This window comes from Phocoena phocoena, chromosome 1, assembly GCF_963924675.1.
Source record: "Phocoena phocoena chromosome 1, mPhoPho1.1, whole genome shotgun sequence".
In the NCBI taxonomy this organism is placed as follows: Eukaryota; Metazoa; Chordata; class Mammalia; order Artiodactyla; family Phocoenidae; genus Phocoena; species Phocoena phocoena.
In genome coordinates, this window is record NC_089219.1 from 86,484,711 (window position 1) to 86,507,328 (window position 22,618).

The 22,618-nt window shown below is 33.1% G+C and overlaps 1 protein-coding gene and 1 pseudogene across 1 annotated transcript in view; both read right to left on the reverse strand.

Moving 5' to 3' along the window:
- DPYD (dihydropyrimidine dehydrogenase) overlaps nucleotides 1-22,618 on the reverse strand; it is a 369,420-nt gene that overhangs the window by 239,571 nt on the left and 107,231 nt on the right. Inside the window, exon 3 of the mRNA XM_065885362.1 lies at nucleotides 18,728-18,810. Within this exon, the coding sequence (XP_065741434.1) occupies nucleotides 18,728-18,810 (83 nt within the window). The remainder of the gene's footprint in view (nucleotides 1-18,727; nucleotides 18,811-22,618) is intronic.
- LOC136130659 (cytochrome c-like) lies at nucleotides 10,976-11,294 on the reverse strand (annotated as a pseudogene).

Here is a 22,618-nt window from a genome sequence, read left to right on the forward strand (position 1 = left end):
TGCTTGAGGGAGGGAGACACAAGAGGGATATGGGGATATATGTATACATATAGCTGATTCACTTTGTTATACAGCAGAAACTAACACAACATTGTAAAGCTATTATACTCCAATAAAGATGTTAAAAAAAGATATACATATAAGATATATGTATATACATATATATGTGTATATATACATATATACATATGTATATATACACAATGGAATATTACTCAGCCATAAAAAAGAATGAAATAATGCCATTTATAGCAACGTGGATGGACCTAGAGATTATCATACTAAGTGAAGTAAGTCAGAGAAAGACAAATATCATGATATCCCTTATATGTGGAATTTTAAAAAAAGGATACAAGTGAATTTATTTACAAAACAGAAACTGTCTCACAGGCTTCAGAAACACACTTATGCTTACTAAAGGGGAAAGGTTGGGGTGGGGAAGGGATAAATTAGAAATTTGGAGTTGACATGTACACACTACAAAATATAAAATAGATAATCAACAAGGACCTACTGTATGGCACAGGGAACTCTACTATTATTAGGATATTATTTAGGATAAGGATATTCTGTAATACCCTAAATGGGAAAAGAATCTGAAAAAGAATAGATAACATGTATATGTATAACTGAATCACTTTGCTGTACGCCTGAAACTAACATAACATTGTAAATCAACTGTATGCCAATATAAAAGAAAATGTTTTTAATTAAAAGAAAAAAATATTCTGCTTGAAATGAATAAAACAAACAAAAGGAAAACAAGATTTGTTTTTCTCTAAAGTTATAATGACATGTAATTGCTTATATTCAACCAATACATAAATTTAATAATCAACACAATGTGTTAAGGTAGACAGAGGGGGACTTCAACTTCTATACAGAATGTAGTAGGTCACGGTAGGTCAATCGATGCTCTAATTGCCAAAAACGAGAAAAAGCTGAATAAACCACAAACATTTTCAGAGGCATCAGAGATCTGAAAAAGCAAGGAAAATTGCACAAACTGAAGTTCTTGAGAAGGGAGAATGTTCTCAAGATAAGTTGAGGAGAAATTACCAAAACTTTTAGTGATCATTGGCACAAGGGAAGGGGTGTTGTAAGTGGAACATTAAGACAGACAAACACGTCTGTCTCCCTGCTGGATATATGCAGAATTCTAGTGCTGTGTGGGAGGCTTATAGAGACTAAAGTTCTAAAAGGCAAACAGAAAAAAAAAAAAAGGGAAGAGGGAATGGGGCATGAAATAAAAACTGTTAGAAACAAAAGAAGAAAACTGACAAATCTCAAATCATACTTGAAGAGTTTAACAACCCTCTCTCAGAAAAAAATAAATGTTTAAATAAATAAAAATCAATAAGGATATTGAAGATATAGATAACACTATCAACTGTCTCTAAGTGACATTTATAGGACACTACACCCAACAATTGCAGAATAAACATTCTTGTCAAGTCAACATGAAATATTCACTAGGTATAAACCATATGCTGAGATAGAAATCAACTTTGAAAATATTAAAATCGTAGAGATTTTATTTTTTGGCCATAATCTTTTACAATTGATAAATCAACATTGACACGTCTTGATCACCCAAAGTCCATAGTGTACTTTAGGGTCACTAAAATGTTCAGATCTTTTGCCCATTTTTTAATCAGGTTGTTTGTTTTATTATCATTGAGTTTTAAGAGTTCATTGTATATTTTGAGTAAAAGTCCTTTATCTAATATGTATTTTGAAAATATTTTCCCAGTATGTGACTTGTCTTCTTATTCTGTTGGCAGTGTCTTTGCAGAGAAAATTTTTAATTTTAATGAGGTCCAGATTATCAACCTTTCTTTCACAGATCATGCCTTGGTATTGTATTTAAAAGTTATCAGTGACTCAAGATCACCTGTGTTTTCTCCTATGTTCTGGGAATTTTCTAGTTTTGCATTCTACATTTAAGTCTATGATCCACTTTGAGTTAATTTTTGTGAAGGCTGTAAGGTCTGTGTTTATATTCATTTTTATACATGTGGATGTCCAGTTGTTCCAGCCCCATTTATTGAAAAGACTATCCAGTATCCATCATATTGCCTTTGATCCTTGGTCAAAGATGAGTTGACTATATTTGTATGGGTCTGTTTCTGGGCTACCTATTCTGTTCCATTTATCTGTCTGTTCTATAGCCAATACTACACCACAATATTGTAGCTAGAATATCTTAAAATTGGGTAGTGTAAATTCTCTTTGTTCTCCTTCAATATTGTACTGGCTATTCTGGATCTTTTACCTCTCTGCATAAACTTTAGAATCAGTTTGTCAATATCCACAAAATAACTTGCTAGGATTTTGACTAGGATTGTATTGAAGCTAAAGATCAACTTGGGAAGAACTGATATTTTAAGAAAACTGAGACTTCCTATCAAGGAACATGGAATCTCTCCATTTATTTAGTTTTTCTTTGATTTTGTCCATTGGAGTTTCATAGTTTTCTTCATATAGATCTTACATATATTTTGTTAGATTTATACCTAAGTATTTCATTTTGGGGGTTGCTGATGTAAATCATAATGTGTTTTGAATTTCACATTCCAATTGCTCATTGTTGGTATGAGAAAAACAATTGATTTTTGTTTATTAACCATGTATCTTGCCACCTTGATATAATGCTTATTATATATCAGGAGGTTTTCTTGTCAATATTCCGGGAGGGTTTTTTGTCAATATTTTTCAGATTTTCCACATAGACAATCATGTGATCTGTGAACAAATACAGTTTTATATCTACCTTCTCAATCTGTATACCTTTTATTTCATTTTCTTGTTTTATGCATTAGTTAGGACTTCCAATACGGTATTAAAAAGGAGTGTTAAGAGTGGACATTCTTGCTTTGTTCTGAATCTTGTCAGATAGATCTTTTTATTTGGGTCTTTTTTTCTTTTTCGTTATTTAAAATAATGATGTATGCATCCATGATCTTTTTTCTTTTTATTTATTAAAAAATTTTTTTTTATTGAAGTATAGTTGAGTTACTATATCATGTAATTTTCCAGTGTACAGCACAGCAATTCAGTTTTATATATATATATCATTTTTAGATTCTTTTCCCTTATAGGTTATTACAAAATATTGACTATATTGATAGTTCCCTGTGCTATACAGTAGGTCCTTGTTGGTTATCTATTTTATACATAGGACCGTGTATATGTTAATTCCAGATTCCTAATTTATCCCTCCCACCACCTCCCTTTCCCCTTTGAGAAAGTTTGTTTTCTATGTCTGTGAGTTTCTGTTTTGGAAATAAGTTCATTTGTGTCTTTTTTTTCCTTTTAGATTCCACATATAAGTGATATCATATGATATTTGTCTTTCCAGGTCTGGCTTACTTCACTTAGGATGATAATCTCTAGGTCTATCCATGTTGCTGCAAATGGCATTATTACATTCTTTTATGGCTGAGTAATATTCAATTATATAAAGTCCAAATAATCCACCATGTTACATACTTATGAGGATATAAAATATAAAACTTAGTTAAGGAATTTATTCATATCCTAAATAGACTTTGGAAATTTGTGTAAATATACTTCTACGCAACATCATATATAAAATGTATTTATTGTTATATATAAGCAGATAAAAATAATAAGAGGTATACAATAATTTGGCATGTTTATATAATCTTAAGCTTGCTCATATATTTATAGATTGCAAATAGTATGTATTAGTATTGATATAGTCAAGATATCTTTCTGGAATAACTATATCATCTATAGAAATACATGTGACAAAAATATTTATCATGACCCTTAAAAGCAGGTAAATATTTTGGTGGAAATACTGAAAGAACAATCAATTCTATAAAAATTTCAAGTGAGCAGAATAATCCTGAAGAAATATGAATTGCAAGACAAGTCTTGTATTACTACCAAATAAAAATAGACTTTCATTTTAATGGAATGACTGAAACTAAGCAATGATTCTCAGGCTTCAGTTAATGGTTCTAACTGGCTCAAACTTGCTACCCAATGCTTTTTAATTATTTAATATATTTTACTCATATGCAATCATTTAACTATAATTATATGTCAAAACTAGTAATTTATTTCTTTACAATGAAAAAATTTCTTATCCTTGTTTCACTATTAAAAAGAAAAAATCTGATTCCTCAAACAGCTTTTTCATCCAAACTGTTTAAATTTCAACATAGTTCTTAGCCCTGGGTGAGAAATGTCTCAAGCAATATTCCCTTACAGAATATGAAATTATAAGCAACATCTAAGGGGATGAAGGAAGAAATGAAATATGAAGGAAAAATATGACAATGACAAATATAATACCAGTAAGTAATTTAACCTTATTGTAAATCATTTTTCTTACCTATCTAAAAAAAAAAAAAGAAAGATTGCTCTAAACTCTCCTCAAAGATAGAGGGAGATACTGGCAGGATAATTGGTTTGTAAACACAGCACAGATATCAACTAAAAGTATCACCTATGACATCCAACGACAGACACCCATTTCCACTAAAACTTGATGGAAGTTGACATTATGGAAGACTTCTAAATAAAATGACTACTATTATTTCTTTTATTTGCCAGCCAAAGTAATGGCCCTTAAAATGGGAAAGAACTATAGGGCTAAAAGTTAGGACATGTACTAAATTAACTAAATTTCTTAGGAGGTTTCTTGGAAGATATTAGGAAGGTTGAAATTTAAACATCAGGAGCATTTTTTTAAAGAGTACAGAGTATCCCATATGGCCTAGAAAAAACTTCTTTGTGCACTACAAGAAAAATATTTATTCATGATTCACTGATTTATTAAGTAAATATTGATTGATTAAATTTTAAAATAGAGGCAATTCCTCAGAGAGTCTCATGGGTACAAAACCTTATAAAGGAGTTAAATAGACAAAAAACACATCACAATGAATATTTTCCAATAAATATCAGCTAGCATGTATGTACTTTAGTAGATGCCATGATTCTTCATCCATTTATAAAAATAATTGATAAACTATTATATCACAACATTGAATTTTCATAGGTACCTCATTGTGGTTAACTAGTGTCAAACCGGAGAGTAACATTATACTGTTTCATAATGTACATGGTTCTTCAACCACAAGCATAACAGATTAATGCTAACTGATTCAGTGGCATTGACATGGATACCTCAAGTTGCCTGCATATTGGTGACTTTACAATTGCAACTGACGATTTAATTCTTAATCATGCCTGTTCACTTGCATGAGTAATCCAGGAAATGTAACTTATTCAGTTTCAAGGAACAGCCCAGAAACTAGGAGATATGACACCTCAGTAAATGTTCTAAGTCACACTTATTAATAACAGTGGAAGAGCTTCATAATATTTTTACTATTAATCAGGGAAAATCACAAATTCATAATATATGTACCAAACAATTCTTTGAAATTTATTTTAATTGGTTTATGTCAAGTTTGCTCTTAACGAGGGGTCAGTGAACTATGACCCATGGGACAAATCCAGCTGGCTGCCAATTTCCATAAATAAAATTTCATTAGAACACAGCCACAATAATGCAGCCACACCCGTTGGATGACATATTGTCTATGTGGGTGCATTTGCACTATACCAGCACAACTGAATAGTTCCAATTAGAGACCATATGACCCAGAAAGCTGAAGATACTATCCAGACTTCTACATAAACTGTTTGCTTACTTCTGCTTTAGACTACCAAATTACCATGTTCTGTTTCTTTAAGCAACAAATTCAGAAAAAGTAAATCTAACCAGTTAGCTATCTTCACCAATTGTCAGAATGGGATACATTTTTTCTTCCCAAAAAATAGAGTAAACACAAACACTCTCGATGGATAGAATTCAGTATACATCACAATAACCTGTAGAAATAATAGATAAGAAAGGGTAGAAATCTTCTTTTAAATGTAGTGTGCTGATATATGAGAAATGGTAAATAGAAAAACTAAACTGCAATGTATATCTTCTAGAAGAGAAGACTATTACAGAAAAAAAAATAGAATCAGCTGTTGTGTTATATGTGGAATGAACCTAAATTAATTAGAATGAGCAATAACAAAATATACCAATGTACTTATAAACAATAATGAATTATCTATAAACCCATTCTATTATTCTTCTTAAATTGTAGAAAATGCCAAATATAATTACAAAATACATATTCAAAACATGTAAACTACTAATTTTCCACTTGTAAAAGCCTGATTCAAAAAGCAATTTACTTTATGGTTTACTTAAGCTTTGTAACTACATTAAAATATGATAGTATATACACAACAGCTTGTTAACAAGATTATCATAACATTAAAATCATAATGGGGCACTTCAATTACGGATACTTAAAATTAAAGCTAATCCTCACAGTACCAATTTTTATCTCCTAAATAATTTTAGCTATTAGCTGCTCATTCAAAGTCTGTATCTAAAATGATAAGCATTCTAGAGTAAGACAGCTCTGTACTTTTCTTTGGTAGCAAAACAAAAGCTGTATCCTTTCTCTGTAGTCTTTAACCCACAGTCTTTTGCTACAAAAGGAAAAATGCAATTTTTTTTTACCTTAGTTAAGTACTATTTATTTATGTTGTTGCTAATGTTGTTTTAAATAGTAACTTCTAATATAATAATACATATTTTCTGTTTTGGTTTTATCGTTCTAAATGTATCAAGTTGTCATAAAATAGCAGTTACAATAGTAATTTGATTTTTTTCTGTAAATATTTCTTTTAAGAACATATTGTCTAGTTACACAGTGGGCACCAGGTTGAAAGAACCAATGCTCAGATTAATGAATATGGTAATGCATTTTATAAGTATATAACTGTATCAAGTCATGCCTGATTTACTTGTGCTGCTGTTTCCCCAAATTTATAATTAATAAGTATGCAATCACTTCTCACACTCAAATTCTAATTAAAGTTCAAAGTAGAGGGCTTCCTTGGTGGCACAGTAGTTGGGAGTCTGCCTGCCAATGCAGGGGACACAGGTTCGAGCCCTGGTCTGGGAAGATCCCACATGCCGCAAAGCAACTAAGCCCGTGTGCCACAACTACTGAGCCTGCGCATCTGGAGCCTGTGCTCCGCAACGGGAGAGGCCCCGGCTCACCACAACTGGAGAAAGCCCTCACACAGAAACGAAGACCCAACACAGCGAAAAATAAATAAATAATTAAAAAAAAAAAAAAGTTCAAAGTAGAGGAAAACAGTAAATTAACATAGCTCCTAATTCATATATGTCAATTGCTACCAAATCCATAAATAATCCACAAGTATGAGGTATATATTTGGTTTTATTAAACATTAGTGAAAATTAATATAGAACTTTTCTTCTACCTCCCTTGAATGGTGAAAAAATTAAACTATCTTTGGCCCATTGGAAACTGAATGACAAATCTTGCTTTCACTCATCCCTGAAATGAATGAAAGTAACATTCTTAAGTTATGCAGTAAACAGATAATACCAAATGTATGTGTGTGTGCATACATGTGTGCACATTTGCACACATATGTGTAAACTGTGTGTATACATATGTATTCATAGTACACAAATTACATTAACTTAATTACACAGAATATATAATCAAATGCAGTTAATTACATATATTTTTACATAATCATTTTCCTAATGCTTAACCTACATTTTCTAAGCTGCATTTCAATAGTGTTATTAAAGTAGTTCCATCACATCATTATCTAGAAAAAGTGATGGTGTGCTTTTGTCTTTATATTTTATAAAATTTGAAGATATTCAGCTTGGTTGCCCTCTTTCTATGTTAGGTGACAGAAACCATAGACACGTGCTTATGTGCATAGTAGAGTGTGTGCCTCGCTCTAACAGAAATGATAAAGACAAGATATTCTCCTCTGCATGGAAGAAAAGAGGATACTCTTGTAACCTGCTTAATGGGGGCGGAGGGTAGGGTGTGTCTTCCAGAGATTCCTGCTGATCCATTTAGCGAAAAAAAAAAAACTTGCAGAAATATAATTATTATAGGATCAAGAAATATGATTAAAATAGAAAGCTTACACATTGCTTCTGCATCCAATTTCACAGGTCAAACTTTGCATGTAGTTAAAACACACATACACACACATGGGCATTTATAATTACCTTTATTTTTGTAAACTTTGAAAACAAAAATATGTTACTAATATTGAATCACTGATCATTATATAACATTCAGGATTTTAAACAATTTGTGTTTACTTTTCATACCATTAAACAGCCTGCTGATTTCATTAGAAATATTTTAATAATTTCTCATTTTATTTATTTTATACTTCTCTTCAGCACCACTTCAAATTTTCTCATGCCTTAGATTTGTTTTCTAAACTACTTATTCAATTCACTATTCATAAATATTTAGGTTGCCTTCTCTTCCCCCTCATTTTTTTTACCATCATAAAAGAATTTCATTGAAAGTTGTGCATAAAACTGTAATTCTAACAGATATGTCTAAAAAGCAAATGGATCTCCAAACTTCAAATGCTGTCAAACTGCAAGATTTCCTTGACTGGGACAGGGAGATTCATATAGAGATAGAAATAAAGATAGAAATTAATAGAGATAGAGTACATATATATGGACATATATATATATACAAACACACATTTCTGCATATAATATATATATACACATACACACACAAACTTATCTACAAGTGTAAAGTTAAGTAGGATAGTGATAATATTCTTATCTTCAAGTCTTATTCAGATGGCCAAATTACTCATAGAGACAGTCTTTTACTTCAATTCATGTAGAAGTACCAGTTAAAGAAATACCAGTGTAGTTTAACCATTATGCTTAGCAAGGGATGCAAAATTAATATAACTAAAACAATAAGCAACTAAAACAATATGTAGGTACCAGGAGTAACACATCCCTTAGATCAGATGGCAAACAGCCTCAGTACCACTAGATATTAACAGAGGAATGAAATTAAAGTTGTACTTTATAAACTAACACATCTAGAAGGAAAAGCTGAAAAATACTTCTTTTTAATGTCTTTGAATCTCTCTTCAGACCTCACTCTTTCAATGAAAAGTTTAGATTGCTATTTATATTCCTTCTACCTCTCAAAGTCTAAAGTAAAGCAATAGCTTTAAAGGATTTTTACCTTTCAACTTAAATGATATTTAAAATGTACTGTATCCCTTAAAATTATTTTCCTAATTTACATAGTTATACTTTCAGTTTTAACTCTGGATACATAGCTGGGTTTATGGTACACCTACAATTACTATTACACGCACCAGAAAAAAAGCCAAGAACATAAACTGTGCAACTCAACATCACCATCTAGTGACAGAATTCCTAACACGTGACAAAGCTGAGCAAAAAGGAATAGATTTCAGAGATATAATGCCCTGGTAGTTTATCTTTAGAATAATCACCAAATGTAACAGCTCTCACTGAATATGTATGGCTCTACAAATAAAATACTAACCCTTAATTGGCTATGTCTGTACTCTAAAATGTAATTTATATTCTTACCATAGAGGTATATTCACAGATCTCACCAATCTATATTTTTGTGTATTAAGTCATTATCAGAAAGCTTCATATAGTTTTTTACATTTTTTTCTTAATGAACTATATTCTATATGTAACTTTTCTTTCAGATTTTGACACCCCATTTTCTTAAGTTATTCAACTGAAGTACCTTCCAATTTCATTATTTCTACTACACATGGCCCACCACTGCCTTGGGAAGTAAAAAGGTGACAAAGAGACACCACGTTTTTTAAAAAGGTCCCACTTTTCCCCTTGATGTTTAGAAATGATTACAGGGACTATGACAGGTGCAAAATATAATACAGTAATCAAATCACTTTGGTATGATAAGAGGGTTGAATTGGCAGAGATAAGGGGAAAAAACGAAAAGAAATTGAGAATTTCACCTCTAAATTCACTATTATCATACTATAGACAGAGATTTCACCTGAAGATGATACATTTTTTTCTGTCCTTGAAATTTTTTCATGTCATCATTTTCAGAAATCCTGTACAGTATTTCCACACAGCCATGGAACTACAATGGACTCTATAAGTTAGATAAAAAATATTCCCTCTGGCATTCTACATTCTAAGACCACACCGAAGTTTTCCAGTCAATTCCATTATGTATGACATATGTAATTTATTTGAAATAAGCACTATACACCATTCAATGGAAATAATGTATACAAACATTGTAATACTTTGTATCTTCATTTTCTTAGTTTCATAAATTACAAAGCATTCTCTCCTACATTATTGTTGTTCTTCATATCAATCCTATTAAGCTTTTAATCCTATCTTATAAAAAAGACTAAAAAAGACTAATTTATCTAAAATCACAATTGGAGTCTAAAATCTGATTTTTGCCACTTATCCAAGATTTTATATCTTATTTTATTCTTCCCATTTTTGCTTCTTACTTCATTATTTTTCTTTTTTTCTTTTATTTTTTTTAGATGGAGAATTTTAATTAAATTGGCATAGTTAAGACCAAAAAGGGAAAGTGGACATTGTCAGTGTATCTTCAGCCCTTGCCTTAACGGGCGAATGAACACAACTTGAAACACAGGTGACTCTTGCTGGTCTATGAGACAGTGAAGGGAGCTTCTCAATATTTAAATATATTAATATAACCAGTTATAGAAATCTAAATATAAAACCAATCTCCTATAGGGTTTGAGAAGGCATTCACCATATCCCTGAAAAGTTTAACATTCCTTATTCAAGTTTAATCATCTCTTTAGAAAGGGAAAACAGTGATAGTACTTGTTGAACCAGAATTACTATCAAAATTCAAAAAGCTGACCATATTTATTTAGCCACAAGCCAATCTTATTTAAATCAGGACAGAAATATTACATCAGCCATTCATGATCTGAATTCTAGTGTATGAGATCAATTTAAATATGGTACACATAAAAAGTCATGAGACATTTGTTTCATAATAAATAAGGCAGTGGCCAACTATTACTCATTAGTAGCTTTTTTGAGATAAGCTATCAAGTCTGCCCTTTCTCCCTTCTTCTTAATGCCAGCAAAGATCATTTTTGTTCCAGGGATGTACTTCTTGGGATTCTCCACATACTCCATCAGCGTCTCCTCTCCCCAGAGGTGATGCCTTCGTTCTTGTGGCATCTGTGTAAGAGACTCCGACAGCCTGTCCTGTCTTTCGCCCAAACAGAACACGGAGATTTGGCCCGGTCTTGTGCTTGCCTCCCTTTTCCACAGTATGGCACTGGGCACACTTCTGAACAAAAATCTTCTTGCCCTTCTCGACATCACCCATTATTAAATCGTTCTTTCTCCGTGCACGACTCAGAGGTTCCCGCTCGCAAGCCAAACGTCCCGCTCTCTAATCCCAAGAACACGCCGGTCCGCGCCTACGTACCTCATTATTTTTCTAATCATTCATAATATGCTCCCATTATAGAAAATTTAGAACAGAAAATTATAAGCCTGAGAAATGTGTAAGCCCACCACTCAGATATAATATATTTTGCTGTATTTTATTCCTATCTTTTTTCTCTTTATTCTTTATATTCAATGGAGATCATGTTCTACATGTAATTTTGTTTCCTGGTATTTTTCAGTGAACATGATGATACTCGTGTCACCCAAAAACACTGTGTTAAAGATCATTTTAATATCCAGATATAACTAAATATGCCACAATTTACCATTATGTATATATATTTATTGATATACCATATATATTATTTTATATTCTAGAAACTTCATTTTCTTATTATTTCCTTAATAGTAGACAATTAGATTCTACTCAATTTGTTTACTGTTATATTCTATAATTTGAGAAACAGTTTCAGATTGTCCATAATGTCTATGTCTTGTGCATAGTATATTTCATGAAGTTAAATTTATATGAAAAGGGGTATGCTTGTTTCAAGGTTCTTAGTACTTATTGGTACACTCCCTTCCTTAAATGTAAAAGTAATTTCAATTGCTCTTGATCTCTGAGAATGGGACAATGGCTCTTACCATTCCATCTCCAGCACTCAAAAATCTCCTCCTCGCTGAACTGCAGTAACGTCAATAACCAAGAATTAGTACTTTTTATGTAATTTATATTTTGCTTGCCATTAGAGTTGAATATTTTAAGGGTTTCTTAATCATACTTTGCCAATTAACCACTAAGCTCCTAAATTTTTTTGAATCTCTTACACACATGGCAATACAGAACACTGATGTTGTCTTTAAATTTTGTGATTTTTTTCGATATACAGAAGTTTTTTTTTTTTTTTTTGCGTTACGCAGGCGTCTCACTGCTGTGGCCTCTCCCGTTGCGGAGCACAGGCTCCAGACGCACAGGCTCAGCGGCCATGGCTCACGGGCCCAGCCGCTCCGCGGCATGTGGGATCTTCCCGGACCGGGGCACGAACCCATGTCCTCTGAATCGGCAGGTGGACTCCCAACCACTGCACCACCAGGGAAGCCCCAGAAGTTTTTTTAATGCAGTCAAAGCTTAGTTATTTCCTCAACTACTTTTTGGATTATTATCTCTTTCCCCATCTAAACCTCAGAGATAGTCACTTTCATAGTTTATTGGACTGTGGCTGTCTCATTTATTTATTTTAGCTCTTTAATATACACGAAACTTCCTTTAATACCCGTGAGGTGAAAATATAAGGTGATTTCTTTTTTCTAAACAGCAAAACAACTGTCTCTTATACCATTTGCCGAGCAATTCAACATGTCCTGGATGATTGGGGTACTCTAATATAACTACCTCATAGGATCTTCATAGAATAGGTAATACACAGTAAAGTTCACAAATTTCCATCTTTATCTTAAAACTGTCCATATTACTAAATTCTTTTATTAATTTCTAGAGTGTTTTTATCGTTAATTCCATAGAGATTTCTACATACAAGTCATGTCTTTAGAAAATAATAGTCACCTTGTCTCCTCCATATCATATTTGTTAATTTTGGTTTTATATCCATTACTATGTTCTGATTTCAGTTTTACTCTTCATTTTTTGAGAGTGTGCATGATGTGTATGTGTGATGTGTGTGAATGTGGTTTATCCTTACCCTAGACTCTCCTTTGATGATAATTCCATCAGTGAGAGAAAGGTGAATGTCATGTTAGCAACTCAAAAACATCCCTCTGGGGCGATGCTGTCCAAACCATAGCCACTAACCACATGCAACAATTTACATTTAAATTAATAAAAATTAAATAAAATTAAACATTCAGTTCTTCAGTTACACTAGCCACAGTTCAAGTGCTCAGACACACCATATCAGAGTCCCAATTTATTCTGTTGGAGAAAGTTATTTAAAATGTTTAAATCCCAGGCTTCCCTGGTGGCGCAGTGGTTGAGAGTACGCCTGCTGGTGCAGGGGACACAGGTTCGTGCCCCGGTCCGGGAAGGTCCCACATGCCGCGGAGCGGCTGGGCCCGTGAGCCATGGCTGCTGAGCCTGCGTGTCCGGAGCCTGTGCTCCGCAACGGGAGAGGCCACAACAGTGAGAGGCCCGCGTACCGCAAAAAAAAAGTTTAAATCCCAAAATATGTTTCTCTCTGACACACATTTTCCTAAACCAAGTATTTTCTTAGGCATCTGGTTAGATTCTCCTTTCTGATTCCAGGCACTATCATTCGAAATCAGATGCTTTCCCATGGCTACAAATATAAATATACTTAACAAATCCCAGGCTGCAACCTCCAGTCTTTTTCCTGAGTTGCAGAGTTGTATTTTCCTTTGCCTACTGCAAATTTACACATGAGTTTACCATAGCTATCTCAAATTCATCTGAAAACTAAAATCATCTTACTTAATCCTCCTCTTCTTTTCTCTTTCCCTATCTCAATTAATGTATATCCAAATACTCAAAATAAAAACATTTGAGTTTAAACTTACACAGTGCTGTATGTCAATTATATCTCAATAAAACTGGAAGGGAAAAAAAGTTGAATACAAAGTCAAAAAAATTTTTTTGACTTGCCCTTGATAAATGTCCTTCTTATTTTTTATCTTTATCAATAATTCAACAAATAATTATTATGCACCTAATATGCTAATACTATGGTAAGGCTAAGAATACAAAGGAGAGCAAAATAGCAATCCTCCTACCCTCATGAGATTTACTATCTAGTAGGATACACAAAAAAATTAGACTTTATTCTGAAAGCATAAGAAAACTTTAAAAGGTTTTAAACAGAGCAACAGAGATTAAATCAAGTTTTTAATATATTGAGGCTATTAAGTCACAGAGCCTCATCAGATCTACCTTCTAAATATTTCTAAATTTCTCAAACACACTCTCCTCTGTTGACCTCTATACCCTTCTATCTTTATCTTAGTGGGGTCACTGATTTCTCTACATCTCTCATTCCCTCCACTGTACCCTCTACTGCCAAAACAAACTTTTGAATTATTTTTTCCCAGTCTGGGTATGAGTTAAAACCTAATAAAATACTTGTTTCATTTAGCCAGCACATTCCAGAGTAGGCTGTATCCCCTTACACGTTTTAAATAGCCGGCCACAGGTTCTCACATCCAGGATTAGATCCTCACATCTGGGATCAGGAAGAAGCACCGGAGGGGTCTAAAATGATTCCTGAGCTGGGACACTGATGAAAGAACAGGCCCAAGATTGCTTGGCAAAGACTGCCCACGAACAGGGATTGGATGAGATGACAGAGAACTGAGTAAGGGCAGAGACCTCTCTTTTTTGTTCTAAGCTCATAGCAGTAGTAGAACCTTAATAAATGAGGAGGTAATACCCAACTTGATGATAAGGCCCAACCAAGGCAGCCACAAAATGTCACTCTTCAGATTCAGTCCAGTTTTGCTCCAACTTCTCCAGACTACAGACAAACTCAGGAGGAGGGTACCACTGCGGGTGCCCAGAGCCACCTGAGGGCTGCTGCAGAGGTTAAGTTAGTGAGAAAAAAAGAATGTTCAATAGCCAAGCTATGTCATGCCCATGGACCAAGAGAAAAAATGCCATGTCATTTTTGGGATCAGGGAAACAACTCAAGTGCTGAGGCTCTGAGTCTTCACATCAGGCATTTGATTTTTGTATCTGTCTCCCCAACTAGGCCATTAGCCCCTTGAGGGCAGAGATTCCCTTATTCATATCTGTAACCCCATTACCTGGTGTATTACAGAAACACAATAAATGTTTATTAAATAAATGAATGATTGTATCTATCCCCACATTGTATTTTCTTACCCTATTAGAATTCTAAAAAGCTGTAAAATAATCTTCATAGTTTTATCAATATATTTAATCCTGTCACCCTTCCTTAAAAACCACAATCACTCCTTGAAGTAATTTAAAGTATCTATCCTGGCAAGCTAGACTCTATGTAACTGACCTCTAGAATATGGTAACAAACACATTTCCAACAAGCCTCCTGAGACCAGCCCCTGAACTAACTGAAATTGTCGGCAAATTATTCATATTTGTCTCCCACTGCCCCCTCTCACACCCTGAAATTCTGAATAGTTCCCACCATCCCTGCCAACCTCGTACTGCTTTATTTATACCCAAGGATTCTTGGTATATAAGGAGAGATATTACTGACCAAATAATTCTGCCTATGTGAGTTTTGCAGGAAAACATACATTCAAAAAAGCTTTGTAATGAGGTGGATAGACCTAGAGTCTGTCATACAGAGTGAAGTAAGTCAGAAAGAGAGAGACAAATACCATATGTTAACACATATATATGGAATTTAAGAAAAAAAAATGTCATGAAAAACCTAGGGGTGAAACAGGAATAAAGACACAGACTTACTAGAGAATGGACTTGAGGCTATGGGGAGGGGGAAGGGTAAACGGTGACAAAGCGAGAGAGAGGCATAGACATATATACACTACCAAACGCAAGGTAGATAGCTAGTGGGAAGCAGCCGCATAGCACAGGGAGATCAGCTCGGTGCTTTGTGACCGCCTGGAGGGGTGGGATAGGGAGGGTGGGAGGGAGGGAGACGCAAGCGGGAAGAGATATGGGAACATATGTATATATATAACTGATTCATTTTGTTGTGAAGCTGAAACTAACATACCATTGTAAAGCAATTATACTCCAATAAAGATGTTAAAATGAAAAAAAAAAAGAAAGAAAGAAAAGTTACACACAAACAAATACATACAAAAACACCATAAAGATACTTTGTGATTTGACAAACAGCAATAATAACCTCTTTACTATTTGCTGGAGATACGTAATATTAATAAAACTACCTTTACTGTAAAAAAAAAAAAAAAAAAAAAAACTTGAAAAAAATTTGCTCTACGTCAGACCACTTTACTGTTCTTGAAATACATCTTGCCCCTTTGTTCAATACCTTTCCCTCTACCTGTAAAACTGGCCATATTCAAGGCCTATATCAAATTTCTTATCCTCTCCATGGTATTTTTTGATTTGACACTCTTCATGTAAGACAATAAAAATGATCATAGATGAGAGAACAATTAATTTTTGCCCCTTGATGCATTCTCCTTTTATACTATTAGTCACATAACATTATAACTTTTTGTTTATATGCTTCCATAGTCTCACATATAAAGAATGAGCTCCTGCTGTATTTTCTAAAGGCAAAAACCAGAAGTTTTTTAAAAAGTGCTAGGCCCACAGTACACTAAACTGTTGAATGCTTTTGGTAACAAGATTATTTAGTTGTGTTTAGTGAATCTAAAGATTATGAGTGTGTGTGTGTATGTGTAAAATATCTGCCAATGTAAACAAAGTACATTACACAGCCATATGATTAAATGCTGATTTAAATTATCTAGCCTATTGCTTTATCTCATAGCATGGATGGTTGAGAGGTTACTCCAATCAGGTAACACTTGTTTTTCTCATTAATTCATCTCTACTTTTTGAAAAGCAGAATTTTCAAAGATGGCAAGTATTACAAAATTTGGCAGAATTTTATAATCTCTTCCAACACAGTTCTCCCATAATTCAATTTGTTTTTTTCTTGATGATGAATTTTCTATACTAATTACATCCTTCCCTTGTTCATTGTATTTCCCTCACTCACACCCATTTTCATTCACATTGCCCCTTTGCAATTCTTTCTATGTTTTTGGCCTTTTATTCAAAGCTTCAGAGCTGGCATTCTCTTTGTCTTCCTTTGGGTCTATGGGTTTACTTCAAACTGAATAGATATAAAAATACAGAGAATAACTGTACAGTTCTAAATAAATATTGATGTTATGCTTAACATATTCAAAGTTATTACAATAAACATTTACAAAAATGATGTTTTCAATTTATACCTGTGGTAGTTTCAGGTAGAGGATAAAGAATATATTGAAAATCAGCAGTTCAGTCATAACTTCTGCATTGGCCTTTTCCACAATACATTTTACTCTTTATTTTAAATTTACGACTATTTTCAATAACTTTTACTTTCTGAGAATGTCCACTTGCATTGTATATAGATACAAACTCTCTATTGTGGACTCAGTTTTATTTTTCCATCTTTTTTATTAGTAAAGACATTAACAATAAAATAGGCTCACTTGCTCCAGCTGGTAATTTCTCAATACTAGTAATATATTATTCCTCTTTTTGTGACATCATAATCATCCATATAGAAGTACCATGTATCTTTGTGTAGAAGCTACTGTTTCCATTAAATTTAATTACCTCCCCCTGTGGTTTTAAATAGAAGTGGCTTCAAAATGAGGGCAGCTTCTATTAAATTTAATTACTTTCCCCTGCTGCTTGCGTGGTAAAAGGGAGGTCACTAAATGAGAGCAGCTTCTAGCCTAAAGTATATGGTAACTGTGTGCCAGCAATAACAAAATTGTGCCCAAAATACCCTTCTAGGGAGCTTCACAGGTTTATCCTTTCTCCTATTTAAAATTTTGTCTTTAGCCTTAATTTAAGCCCTTAAAAAATGAGCATGGATAGAAGCAGATATATTTTAAAAATCAATTTTAGTTTCACAGGCTAAATCAAGGCAAATATACTATTTCTGTACAAATATACTGGAAATTATCCCACTCAAAGGTTCAAGCTCAGAACTTTTAAGATTAACATCATTTGTTGTCGTTTCTCCAGCTGTAAGGATGCTAAGTTTTATTCTTCACACATTTTCAATGCCTAGTAAAAGCCTTCATTGATTCTGATCAGATGGATTTAAAGACTGCTTCCTAAAAGTTATTAAAAAGGTATTAAGTTTAGGGAGATTTCAGAAAAATATTCAGAAATAGTAATGTTAAAAAGGAAAAAAAAGAAAACCCATCAGGTTCATTATAGACTGCTGTATTTGAAAAAAAGTTAATCTGTATGCTTTATAATAGTATGAAAACGTGTATCAGTTTAAAAATACAATGGTATAATCCTATAAAATATTTTAGTTAAATATTAATTAGGAGAAAATACTACTCAGTTAAAACACCATTGTACTATTTATTTTTTTATACAGGCAGAATGTAGATGAACAACATTTCCATTCAATCACACAGTTTAGTATAAATATAAAACAAGACACCCCTTAAGCATTTTAAGTAACAAATTAAACATTTACATTTTTTACTGTGCACTGAGGCTTAACATTTATGCAGCTTCAAAACCAAAGTACAGCCTCAAGGGAAGTCTCTCCACTGACAAATTAATACCTTAGAGAACAGAGCTGAATGGTGGCAATGAACTCATTTGTTCCCCCAATAATGAAGAATGACTTTTTCTTTACCACATCTGTGACTGTTGCTATGGTGACCCAGACTTACCTCATTGCTTCTCGGAGAGCTCCTCGTTCACCAAGAGTCGTGTGCTTGATGTCATCAAAATTATTCTCCAGCTTCTCGCAATTCTGCAACATATTAGAAAAATGCATTAATCCCCCAACATACTGAGATAAAATTATATCTATGCAATTATGTAAAATATAATTGATTATATTGATTATGGACTCAAAAATATGCACACCATTTTAATTGGGTAGGATTCATTAAAATTGACAGTGTGAATTCAACAGTAACAAAATAAAAACGTTTTATGTTACAGCTGTCACAGAAGTCTTCTTATCAATTTTTCAAAATTGGGTAAATAGAAGAAATGAGTATTATATAAAAGTAGTACAACTTCTAGAGTTTTGAGGTTTAAAAATTAGTTCTCTAAAATAATCTCAAGTATACCAAAGCCAACTGGAATTCAAAAGAAAGTCAATAAAGTTTGAAATCACAATAAATTGTATATGATAAATACCCAGTTCTAAAATATTAGTATTTACTGATAAGGAAAGATAAAGCCCAGGCATAATATAATAATAAAAGTTCAAACATTTTGAAGTCAAAATTTTAAAATTAGATCTTTAAATAACAGTTATATACAAATTGTTCACAAATATATATATGTGTATATATATTTGAAAATAAATAAGTCCACTCATTAAAATTATGTGACATTGCATCAGGCTCTTAGCATTACTGGACTGAATTTTCTAAGAGTTTTTTTGTTTAATTTTAATTATGTTTTTATATGTAAAACTAACTTAATCTCACATGACCCTAATAAGTTATCAGAACATAATATATAGGATTAAATTTACCCTAAAAAATGTATCCATATGAATCTTTTGGCACATTAGATTTCATGTATTTAGGTAATAAAATAACTGGATTTAGCATTTTAGTTAATTTAACAGACAATAAAACTAAATAATAAAATTTTAACATTAATGGGTTCTATATTAAATTGTAAATAAGTATGCTGGATTTTACAAAAATACAGAATTTAGATTAATAATTTCCAATGTGTAAGAATTCATTGATTTAAAACCCATTGTTATATATACCATTATCTTACCTTGATATCTTTTTTAGATCGGCCAAATTAAGGCAAAGATCCTTTTTAACACATAGTTACATGTTTTACAATGAAAATCTTGAAAATTAGCAAAATGTACCTAATTTGAATTATGGATAAAAGTCCTTTTTTGGATATGTAACTTGCAAATATCTCCTGATCTGTGTCTTGTCTTTTCACTTTTTAATAGTATCTTTCCATAAAGAGAATTTCTTTTTTATTTTTTTTTTGGCGGTACGCAGGCCTCTCACTGTCGTGGCCTCTCCCATTGCGGAGCACAGGCTCCAGACGCGCAGGCTCAGCGGCCATGGCCCACAGGCCCAGCCGCTCCGAGGCATGTGGTACCCTCCCGGACCGGGGCGCGAACCTTGTCCCCTGCATCGGCAGGCGGACTCCCAACCACTGCGCCACCAGGGAAGCCCGAGAATTTCTTATTTTTAAAGAGGCCAAATTTATTATTGCTTTAATTTACGGTTAGTGCTATTTGTGTCCTGTTTAAGAAATCTTTGATTTCCTCAAGGTTATAAATTTATTTTCCTATATTTTTTCCACAAAGCTTTATTACTTTGCATTTCACATTCAGATGTGTAATTCATCTGGGATTGATATTTGAATACGTGTATAACAGAAAAATCACACCATACAGGTCAGCGGTTAAATCAGTACTATTTTTTGAAAAGGCCATCATTTCCCCACTTTAATTCATCTTTTCCATAAAGTAAGACACAGTATACATAGGGTCTGTTTCTGGGGTCCATAATGGTCAACTGCTCAATTTCCTATATTTGTGCTAGTATCACACTGTTTTAATCACTCATATCTATAATAAATAAAGAACTCCTACAAGTAAATATGAAAAAAAACCAGACAATTCAATGTAAAATGGGCAAAAGACTTATATAAACACTATAGAACAGACACTATACAAATAACTAACTTAAAAGAACATGCTCAACAGCATTAGTCATGATAAAGATGCAAATTTTAAAAATGAAATATCACTACACACTTTGAAAATGTGTAAAATGAAAAAGATAGATGATACAAAAGTGGGTTTTTTTAGTATAAAAAGCAACTGAAGCACTGCTGGTAGAACTGTAAATTGTTAAAACCACTTGATAAAGCTTTTCGGTAGCACTTTCAAAAGCTGAATTTTCATGTCTTGGAATACACCCAGAACAAATATGTAATATGTTTGCCTAAAGTCGTATACAAGAATGTTAACTGTAGCACTATCCAAATTTCCCCAAACTGGAAACAAGTCAAATGCACATAAAGATGGAATATATAAATCAACTGTGTTATATTACTACAATGGAAAATACATAGCAATGAGAATGAACAAACGACATCTATGTGGAATAACATGGATTATCTCACAGCCATAGTATTAAATAAAGTGACACACAAAAGATCACATAGGAAAATTATTCCACTTAAATGAATTTCAAAAACAAGCAAAGCTGCGCTTCCCTTGTAGCACAGTGGTTAAGAATCTGCCTGCCAATGCTGGGGACATGGGTTCGAGCCCTGGTCAGGGAAGATCCCACATGCCGCGGAGTGACTAAGCCCGTGCACCACAACTACTGAGCCTGCGCTCCAGAGCCCGCGAGCCACAACTCCTGAAGGCCGGGTGCCTAGAGCCCGTGCTCCACAACAAAAGAAGCCACCGCAATGAGAAGCCCGCGTGCCACAACGAAGAGTAGACCCCGCTCACCGCAACTAGAGAAAGCCTGCGCACAGCAACGAAGAGCCAACGCAGCCAAAAATAAATAAAATAAATAAATTTTTAAAAATTACCTTTAAAAAAATAATAACTTGGAAACAAAAATAAGCAAAGCTACAGTGAATAGTTCAACAATAAAAGTAAGAAAACAATTCCATTTATAAGAATATAAAAAAGAATAGAATACTACTTAATAACTTTAACAAAAGAAGCATTAGACTTGTGTACTGAAAAGTACAAAACATCATGATAAAAATTAAAGAAAACCAAAATAAATGGTAAGACATCCATGTTCATGAGTTAGAAGACAATATTGTTAAGGTGGCACTACTCCCTAAATTAATCTAAAGTTTCAATGTGATTCCTGTCAAAATCCCAGCTTTTTTTTTTCAGATTTTGATAAGCTGATTCTAAAATTCATATGAAAATAGAAGGGACCCAGAATAGCCAAAACCTTCTTAAAAACAGAATAGCAAAGTTGAAGGCCTAACACTTCCTGATTTCAAATATGACTATAAGCCTACAGTTATCAAGACATATACCCACATATATATATACAAATGTTCATAGCAGCATTATTCATAACATAAAAAGTAGAAAAAATGCAAGTCAATAAAATGATAAATGGATAAGCAAATATGGTATACCAATATAATGATATACTATTCAGCCATAAAAAGGTAAGTTCTGATACATGATGAGCTTTAAAAACGTTATGCTAAGTGAAAAAGCCAGATACAAAAGGTCACATTGTATCAATTCATTTATATAAAATGTCAAATACAGGCATATCCATAGAGACAGGAGATTAGTGGTTGCCAGGGGCTGCAGAGAGGGAAGGAATTATTGCTAATGGTAACGGGGTTTCTTTTTGGGGACATGAAATTTCTGAAATTAGCGGCGATCGATGCACAACACTGTAAATATACTAAAAACCACTGAATTATATGCATTTTAAATGAGTGAACCTTATGGTATGTGAATATATCTCAATAAAGCTACTATTTTAAAAGTAGGCAAAACTAATCAAGGTGTTGGAAATTAGTGGATACTGACTACAGGAGACAGAAGAAGGTCTTCTAGGGCA